This window comes from Struthio camelus, chromosome 19, assembly GCF_040807025.1.
Source record: "Struthio camelus isolate bStrCam1 chromosome 19, bStrCam1.hap1, whole genome shotgun sequence".
In the NCBI taxonomy this organism is placed as follows: Eukaryota; Metazoa; Chordata; class Aves; order Struthioniformes; family Struthionidae; genus Struthio; species Struthio camelus.
Genome location: NC_090960.1, coordinates 13188249 through 13197808, shown reverse-complemented (window position 1 = coordinate 13197808; position 9560 = coordinate 13188249). Strand labels below are relative to the sequence as shown.

Here is a 9560-nt window from a genome sequence, read left to right as displayed (position 1 = left end):
GGAGGCCAAAGAAGGGGGCTGTGCATGTACAACAGTACAGAATTTCAGCATTTGGTTTCCGAGCTCCCTTCAATGGCAACATGTATGTGGAGCACAAAGTTGGGCAAAGGCTTAGCGCCGTGGTCAGGCCACTTACGCTGTATGTAGGTCAAAAGAAAAGCAAAAAAATCTCAAACAAAAATACAACCAAAACAAACCAGTAAGAAGGGAAAAGGCAGCTTCCAGTCATATTGTTTATTGAGTTCTATGCCAGCCTCAGGAGATAGCTCTTCCTGTAAGTAAACAGAGCAGGCGGCCACATCTATAATGAATAAATTTATTGTCTTACAAAAATCATTGTCTAGAAATATGGGTATACAAGAAAACAAGATATTTGCAGTCAGATGCCTGGTGGTCAACAGCCAGTTTGATTAAAAATATCCAAACACACACAACAAAACCTTTGCGACAGATGTTAAAGCTTTTAACCAAAAAAGGAAATCCGTGTTTTTTGAGCATGTGGCAGAGGAAGGAAGTTTCCTAGTTAACACTGATTCATTGTCACTAATATCAATAATACCACTTGGACTAGAGAGGTACATGATATGAAGCACAGTCAAAATTAATACATTAAATCATTGTTATATAGGCAAATTATATATGTAACATTGTCTTAGTACTGTAGTGTCTAAGGCACTTTCTGTAATGTCAGTTTTTCAGCTATTTAAACAAAAAGAATGCTAACTACTTGCTTTAATACTGTTCAAAATAAAAAAAAAAAACCAACAAAAAAACAAAAAAGGATTCACATCCACTGGCATGTTAACTCGTAGGCAGGCAACATCCATCTCTGAACCCCTGTAAACCACACAGACTCCAAACAAGCCACACACACTGTACAGTACAGATGGCCCTGCTGCTCTCGGCTCACTGCTGGCCAGTGGACCAGCTCTGTTAGTAACACTAGGCTGGCTAAGGTATCACGTAAGCCTTATGTCACGGTGCAGCTACTTGGCTCCATGTCCTGAAGACTACTCAGCCATAAATTAATAAATTAATTTTGCCTGTGTTGCATGTTTATTTTCCACTGGTGTTCACATTATACTAGCCTTAATATATATATACACAGATCTGTGGGGTGTGGTAATAGCAGGTCTCTACAAATGCAAAAGTACTGTACAGATTAAGAACGGTGATGCTATTTCAATTTGCCTGTACTGCATGAACACTAACAGATGAAGCAGGTGCTGAGAACACTTCAAAATGATATTTCAGGTTAAAAATGGACACTTACTCATTCATCCCTACATTTTCCTCCTAGCACTTCCCAAGGCCTTTTCACAGTTCACTCGCTGATTGTGTGCTGATCACAACAATTAGGAGAAAAGAAAGATACAGGTGCAGTTTGGTCTTCAATGATCCAATAGACTCAATACAGCCAAGGGCTGTCTGAGCACAGAAGAAATGGAAGGATGTTGTCTGTACAACAAAGCATGCATAGTCATGACAATGGGTCTGTACCAACCATCTACCCTCTGGGAATGAAGTTTCTGTATCGATAAAAAAAAGTTTTATCCTTCACATGATGCTTTATAAAATGGCTTTACAATGAGTGTCTGGAAAATAGATGCACTGAACAGAGACGATCCCATTTTGTTTACTATATATAAAAAAGCAGTTGTACCTATATCTGAAGCAGGGTACTGAATGTTGAGGCTGGAGAGCCTTAAGACATAGTTGACCTATGATAAGTAACCTTGTAGCATGCCAACTTTTCATAAGGCAGATTTAGGCCACAAGGCAGTTTGGTGGTCAGGTAAGTCCTTGTTCTGCTGACTGTTGCGTAAAAGGTCTCTGCATGCAAATGGTGCGATGGGGCTCTACTCTGCAGGGGCTGGCTGCGCTTCGTTCACATCGCTGCCTTTGCTCTCCGCGTCATCGTCGGAGAGCTCTAGGGAGGCCCCTTCGATATGCAGCTGGCGTCTCCCAGATCGACTCGAAGAGAAGGTGATGGGCCCTCCCCTCCTGCAAACAACAGGCAGACAGCAATTACTGAAGTGTTGCATCTCGGTCAGCCTGAATCATGGTGTTAGCAGTTGCCCCTGAAAAAGCTCCCTATTGAACAGCAAGGGGAATCCAGCAGCTCAGCTCCGGGCCATCCACAGGGCAAATTTCATCATCTCTTAACAACCAAAGGGTCACGCGGTGACCAAACATGTTCTAGTACTCCAGTATTTTTGCTTAATTCATACCATCACTCTACGTTCGGGAAGTCTCAGGTAACCCAATGTTACCTCTGTACGAGCACCAAGCACAGCCCAAGTACTTAGAGTGGGTTTTCTGAAAGATACTGACCGCTCATTTGTGAAGTGGTGCTGCAGCCTCCTGCCATTCCTACAAGTCAGTTAGCTCAGCTGCTCTCTGCCCCTCAGGATGGTTTGTTCTGCACCAGCCTCACTTCCTTCGACTCCCCTCTGTACTTGATACAAACCTTGATCTCCAAAAGAACTGGTCTCAAGAAGGTGCTGAACATACTCCCACCAGGGTGAGCTATGAAAAAAGGGATCAGTACTTGCCACTGAAAGAGCAAGAGTGAGCTGCTGTCTCCTCTCTGCCATCTTTACCTATGGTTGCCTTGGATGATCAGCCCCAGGGAACCTGTGAGTTTAGGCTCCAAGAGTTGCTAGGAATTTCCTTGTGCTCTGGCATCTTGCTTCTTATCATTGGGCTGATTCAACAGTTCTCAGCAGACTTCAGCTTGACGCACTCCCTAACATTAGGGGCTCTGCTTCTGCAGTCGCACAGGCAGATGCTCCCCAAAGATGCCGGCATTATGAAGGCAGTTTATGGAAACAGAAGGCCTAGATAAAACCCTCTCCAATTTCCGTTAGTCCCTCTTACCTTAGCCTGTTTTTGAGCGTGCTGACCTCCCGGCTCAGGCCTTCGTTGGCCTCTGTGGCATCATCCAGCTCACGCTGAAGTTTACGTCGGGAAGCATTTGCACGTGTCGCTTCCTCTTCAGCCTCCTCCAGTTGGCGTTTGAGCTGCTTCATTCTGGCGTTTGCCTTTTCCATCTAGAAGATAAAGTCAGACTGTCAGAATCAAACTCAGCAGCTGCAACCCTGTGGTCTGGGAGGTCAGAGAGGTTAGCTAACACTGCCCTCCCCAAACATCCCTGCTGGAGATAAAGGGGTGAAGTACACGCAGACAACAGTTGTGTGTTGCAACTGCCTATCCAGACTCAGTGGCTCCACCACAAGTGAAGTTCCTCATGAGCTACTTGTGGATCGCAGCTTTTAAGGGGTTATGTTACAGAGTGGTTCATGCTACACAAAGCCCAACTGAAGGCACTGTTTGCTCTGAAAGACCAGACTTACCCCGTCTTACCCCGTTAAGGCCTTGAATACAAAGCTCTCTGGGCTTGAGTAGGACAAAACAGCTGCTGCATTTGCCCTAGCTGACCAGGGCAAAACAATTCCTTCCTGTCACCACTGTCTGGTCCAAGCACTCACTGTAGACTCCAAGCTGGATTCCTGGAAATACTGCAGAACTTCTGAGTCCAGGCAAGACCAGGGTGCATAACAGACCACCACACCAAAGCAAACATGGGGAAATTTTGACTGCTGGGATCTAGCAAGAAACTGTTCTAACGGCTTAGCCCTTTAAAATGCTCAGCAACTCCTGTCTGGGAACACTAGTGAGTCTGCAAGTCATTTATAACTTCAGCTCTTTCCTTTCCATGGTGGCAATGGGAAAAAACGTAGCAGCAGCACGGCAGGAGGCTAGAAGCCTTGCAACCAAAATAGTGACTTGCAGCATCGAACCCTGGACATCAGGACAGGGATTCCCTTAGATCTTTTAATAAAAATCCTCTTAACAGTCCTTTCTACTGGAAGTTGGGCTTAATCTGCCTTTTTTCTGAGAAACAGGCCTCAAAAGCCAGGCCCTTCTACCTACCTGCTCTTTGTACTGGTCTGCATGTCGACGCTCATCTTCCACCTGCATGAAGACTTCTTTTAGTTTCTTCTCTGTACGACGCACCAATTTGTTAGCAGCTGCTCTTTCCCTAGAATAATCAAAAGCCATAAAGAAAAAAAAAAGCTCCCGTATTCAAAGGCTGGGAAAACAAGATCTGTTCTTTCGAGAAAGGCTCCTGCTCCACTGCTCAACTGATGTTTGAATTTTCCTGACATGCCTGCTAACCATCAACAGCACAGCCTTAGTTTCCAGTGTGCCGGAGGTTAGTTGAGATGCAATTTTGATAGCAGACAACATTGGCACTGGTGGAATATCAGGATGGTATTGAGGCTAAAAAGAAAGGGAGGGAAAGTGCTTCTTTACAAAGAGATTCCACTGGGCAGCTTTAACGATATTGCTAACCAATAATGTGGTCCTCTCCCAGAGCCAAAAGCACTAAAGGAATGGAGATGGTGACAAGACCGTGCACCCTAGAGCTTTCTGGGAGGAACTAGTTTAAAAACAGAGCTGAGGACTGAGGGGGAAGGACGGACACGAAGCAGCTGAGATGAAGCCTGTGCTCTGCAGACGTCTGCTTTCTCCACTAACTTGAGCCATCAGGCCTAAGCTGTTCACCTTGCTTCCTCTAACCAGAAAGACAAATGTCTTGAGGGGAAGTTTCAAGTTGTCTCAAGAACTTCTGCCACACCCTGTAGGTCCTGGAACCACTATACATAGCATTTACCTGATTAACTTCAGGAATTAATCCAGCACTTTCAGTTAACGGAACAAACCGATTCTGCAGCTTTTAACCTCAATCACTTTTCAACAATCCAGTCATACAATGTCCCTTCAACAGTAGGTTTCTAGATAATACAACCTAACGTCTGCTTTGTAAGCTCACATCTCTGCACTGCGAAAACGTAGGGTATTGAAGTTTCAGGCATTTAGTACTGACAGACAGAGCAAACAGATGGTCCTTACTTGGCTTCTTGCTCCAGCTGTTCTTCTAGCTGTACAATCTTGGCTTCTAGAGTAGAAATTGTTGCCTTGAACTTAGACTTCACAGATCCCTCCAATTCTTGCAGCTTGGCTTTCAGCTCTTTGTTCTGCCTTTCCAGCTGCTGCCGTGCATTTTCACTCTTCTGGGCAGCGCTCCGCTCACCAGCTAGCTCAGAATTAAGTGTATCAACCTTTCAGAGGAGAAGAATGGATTATTCGGGGTTGCTCAAAGTCTCCACTTAATCACACACTGAAATACAATCTGCCCTAAAAGCGTTGCCAAGAACCGGTTTACCTGCAGCGTGGTCTTTCGGAACCGCTCATTGAGGAGCTCCATATTGCTCTGTTCTTCCTCAAGCTCTTCTTCCAATTGTGCGATACGAGCTTCCAGTCGGCGCTTCTCATCCAGCAGTGCCGACCTAGAAAAGCAATATTTGGGCAAGATGTATTCTGACCTGGTACAAAATAGCTGGCTAGTTTGCTTTTGAAAACTTAAGCACTGCAAATTGTCAGAGGTTGCTATGTTGGCAGTTCTCTTCATGACAGCAAAGAATTACCACCATAAAGGTAGGTCAACAGGGAATTTGTAAGATGACTACTGAGAACTACAGCTATTGCAGCCTGAAGTACTTCAGATGCACAGTTAATACATTTGATGACTCACTTTCCTGAAGCACTGTTTGCAATCTCATCAGCCAGCTCATCCCTTTCTTGCTCAGCATGGCGACGGGCTCTTTCAGATGCAGCAAACTCCTGCAAAGGTTTAAGAATAGGTTTGTTGAGGTTTAAGAACAAGTTTGTTACAGCATTAGGGATCTCAAATTTTTCAAATAATTTAGCTTTCAAATATTTCTAGGAGATGCTATAAAATGTGATAACCCTGAAGTCTTCTAAAGGATAAGCAAAAGTAACAGCTGCAGAACCCAGCAGGTAATGACTGGTCACATCACCTTGAAACTTGCCTTTAACTCATATGTGGCTGCAATGGAACTCCTTTTCCCTGTCCCTGAATGGTAAACACTCAAAATATTTAAGACAATCCCTTACTCATCCTTTCTAGAATCATTTCAGTATTATTTACACTACAGCCCAAGTCTCCTTCTTACAGAAAATTAAGAAAAAAACTCTTTAAAATCAGTAACATACAAGCCCTAAACAGCAGGAAAAAAACATTCAGCATATTTATTCAACATAAAATGGGCAGTAAGTTAATCAAATTATTTAGGCTTTTACACCTCTGGAGTGCATAGTATAAATGTAGAAAAAGTACAAAAATAAAGCTATAGAGCAATAGTATAAATAGCATTGAATCCCACATTAAAAACTGTATTATGTGGTGTAGACACTCGGGCACTTGCTAAGAAAAACCTTTAAATACATTGCAAGTGCGATGCTGAGAAGTCTGAGGACCACAGAAGAGTGATACATGAAGAAACTCTAGTAACTTGTAGGTTATCTGTAAAGGCTCAAGTTTAGTAATTGTAGTGAAGTCTCAGTGACTGCTTCAAACGCTGATGTGCAGTTAATGCAGCACAAAGTGTCACCAAGTCTCTTGCCTACAGCAATTCTTCTTATGTTTGATTTTGTGGCACACCAAGGAGATAATGATGGATAAGTGATACACAGCAAAACTTGGAGCTCTTACATGAATTGTCAACAATGAGGGAAAACAGGCCTGTAAGAGAAAGGGATGAGGACCAAAGATGACAGAGTGAGAAATCTCTGCAGACTTAAATGATCCACTGAGGTACTGGCGAGATTCTTTTTTTTTTTTTTTTTTTTTTTAATATATATATTTCTAGTAATCTATTTTAGTGCTGACACTGTGCACCACATCTTTTAGAGATTCTCTAGCCATCTTGCAAGTTTTAATGAGGCTTTGTATCTGTTCAAGTAGTAGTAAAGCCTTCCTTCTACCCAAACAGAGAAACCAAGTACAGACTACTTGAATGATTCCTGAAAGCCATAAAAAAACTTGCAGAAGAGCTGGGGTGAGGGAACGCGTGTGTGTATGGGGGGGAAGTGTCTTCTGAATTTGCCCCTACTCGAGCAAGAAAAATATTTTCTTGGATTTAACATCACCTCTTGGAGCTGCAATATTTCTGCTTCAAGACCTTTGAGCTTCTTTTCGCTCTCTTTGGACTGCGCAAAAATCTCATCTCTGGATGCACGTGCTTCTTCCAGCTCCCGCTGGTAGTCTTTCATTTGAGCCTGTAGTTGAGGAGGAAGACAAAAAACATAGCCATGCTGCATTAGGGCAGCCACAAGTTTTTATCAGCAGCACTGAAGCCCTTTTTGGCTCTTACAGGGTCTTTGCCCAAAGAAGCTTCACTCCACTTAAATGTATTTTCAGTTCTTTCATTTTCTCCATAACTCAACTCCTGGTCAAAAACACACAGTTATAGGGCTTGATCTAATTTAACTTGTGCATTTTTGGTAGCAAAAAAAAACCTCTGAAGAGCTGCTCAATTACATTGGAGTAGCAAACTTGTGGAGAGATAATGCTCTTGGAATGACGTGGAAAAAAGGTATGCACTTGAACTGCCTAAAAAACTTCACAAGTACACAATGCAAGAAAACCATTTTCTGTGTAGAAGTAATTATCCACCATTTTTTAGAACACACATTATTTAGAAGCAGATACTTATCTTTTGTTTAAGATGCATTGTTTTCATAGACTGAGATCTTTGACTTAAGACACTAGAACACTAAGGTAAAGAGGACTGAAGAGAAACTGCATTTGAGTTGTACCTGTTTCTTTAGAATATCACCACTTATGACACCACTTACTTTAGGTGCTTGTATAAAGATATACATAGACCATGTTGACCTGTCCTCTTGAAATAGAGTATTAGGATACTGCGAGATAAGAGCATTTCTTGCTTCAGTCTATCTTCCTTCCTCACCCAGAGTCTGGATTAAGTTCCACAACTCTCTTCATTCAGTTGATGTAAGATCACCAAGCAATACAGAAGGCAGGGCAGAAAGATAATGTGCTTTCCCATATACTTTACATAGTTTTGTTATGGCCTATTCCTCCTGCAGCTTCAGGCCATAGCACTGAAAAACTCAGGCAAAACTGCAACTCTGCCAATGTTGACTATTTTTCTGGGAATAGGAAACAAATGCTTGATACGAGGACTGGGCTTGCTTGCCAAACTAAAAAGAACGGGCTTCCTGGAGCTTCTTAAAAGCAACTAAAGTTTACTCTTCCTTTTTCTCTGAAGTTTTTTTGGCTAGAAACACCTTAAAAAGTTTAACGGGAGTAAGAAAGAGTCAGGAAGAGCTGAAGCTAAATCAATAAATTCAAAGATAAAAACAACTGTAAATTTAAAATATGCAGCTCATAAAGCAATATTCAGTCAATCATTACAGAAAGGGCTGAAATAAAGAAAAAGATGCCAATTGAATAGAAATATTTTTGGGGAAAATCCTACCTCCTTGCTGATATAAGGATGAGAGATTTGAACAGGAATGGTTCAGGCCAGATACACTATGACATATATCAGCATAGTTGAGTCTGATTCCCTTCTCGCCTTCAAATTACAAGCATATTTAACACAAGCAACACACTTCGCAGACTGTCACCATGAGACAAAGCAGTTTGATTCATTAGTTGTGCTTACCTGAAGTTTACGTAGCTGTTTGATTGCTTCATCTCGAGCCTTGTTTGCAGCTTCTATCTGACCTTCCAGGTCTTTCAGATCCATTTCCATTTTCTTCTTGGCTGCCACAGCAAGAGCCCTCTGTTTGCGCTCATCTTCCAGTTCCGCCTCCAGCTCTCGCACCTGTGATATCAAGACATTTAACAGGCTCAGTCCCAGGAACAGAATAAAAAAGAGATCCTAACAAACAAGAGCTCCTAACAAATGGTTAGTGAATCTCAAAGGCCTTTGAAGAGCAGAATTGACATTAGTTGATTGGAAGCTACTACCGAACGCAAGCTACAGGGAAAGACACTGCAAATTGCAAAAAATTTTACAAATGGGAAGCAGAGATCTGTGTGAATTAACAAAAACAAAACAAAAAACAAAACAAAAAACCCAACCCTCACACAAAGACAAAAATTCAGTGTCTGAAGCATTTCTGAAAAAAATAACCATTTCACTTAGTCAGCTACTTAGTGATCAGCTTTTTGCCCGGTGCATCTATCTATACGTAGGTATCATTCTGGGACACACATTAGTAATTCTGACTGAACAGCTAAGAGGAAAATGAAAAGTAGAATCACCTCAATTTATAAAGAAAAAAAAAAAGATAGAAATTCTTCTTTTAGAAATACATATGCTACCAGCACTCTATGCCCAACAACACAAAATTAAAAAACAGTGGAAGTATACTACAGCATCTAATTAGCCAACCAACACGAACCTAAGCCAAACTTATGCAAAAATAAAATGGAGTCAGAAATACCATTGTCACACAGGCAAATGACACAAAAAGACAATTTATTCTGGTTTGAATCAAGCTTCCCTCTTCATGTTAAGTCAAGAGCTCTTGTCCAACGCAAGATAATAGCTTGCACTTTTGCCTAGTAATGAACTTGAAAAGCCGTCCAAATCCATTGTTTGTGTTTTTGTCCAGGAGGTTTTTATAAAGGTGATTCTCAATATTTGAAAATT

At 41.9% G+C, this 9560-nt stretch overlaps 1 protein-coding gene across 5 annotated transcripts in view; it reads right to left on the bottom strand.

Annotated features, from left to right (window-relative positions):
- Window positions 1-219: 219 nt before the first annotated feature.
- Window positions 220-9560, bottom strand: part of MYH10 (myosin heavy chain 10) — a 104288-nt gene continuing 94947 nt past the window's right edge. For all 5 annotated transcript variants that reach the window (XM_068913443.1, XM_068913441.1, XM_068913446.1 and 2 more), the window contains 8 exons: window positions 8565-8726; window positions 7021-7149; window positions 5603-5691; window positions 5234-5357; window positions 4921-5129; window positions 3937-4045; window positions 2881-3053; window positions 220-2004 (listed from right to left, as the gene is read on the bottom strand). In XM_068913443.1, the coding sequence (XP_068769544.1) occupies window positions 1860-2004; window positions 2881-3053; window positions 3937-4045; window positions 4921-5129; window positions 5234-5357; window positions 5603-5691; window positions 7021-7149; window positions 8565-8726 (1140 nt within the window). In that variant the 3' untranslated portion in view covers window positions 220-1859. The remainder of the gene's footprint in view (window positions 2005-2880; window positions 3054-3936; window positions 4046-4920; window positions 5130-5233; window positions 5358-5602; window positions 5692-7020; window positions 7150-8564; window positions 8727-9560) is intronic.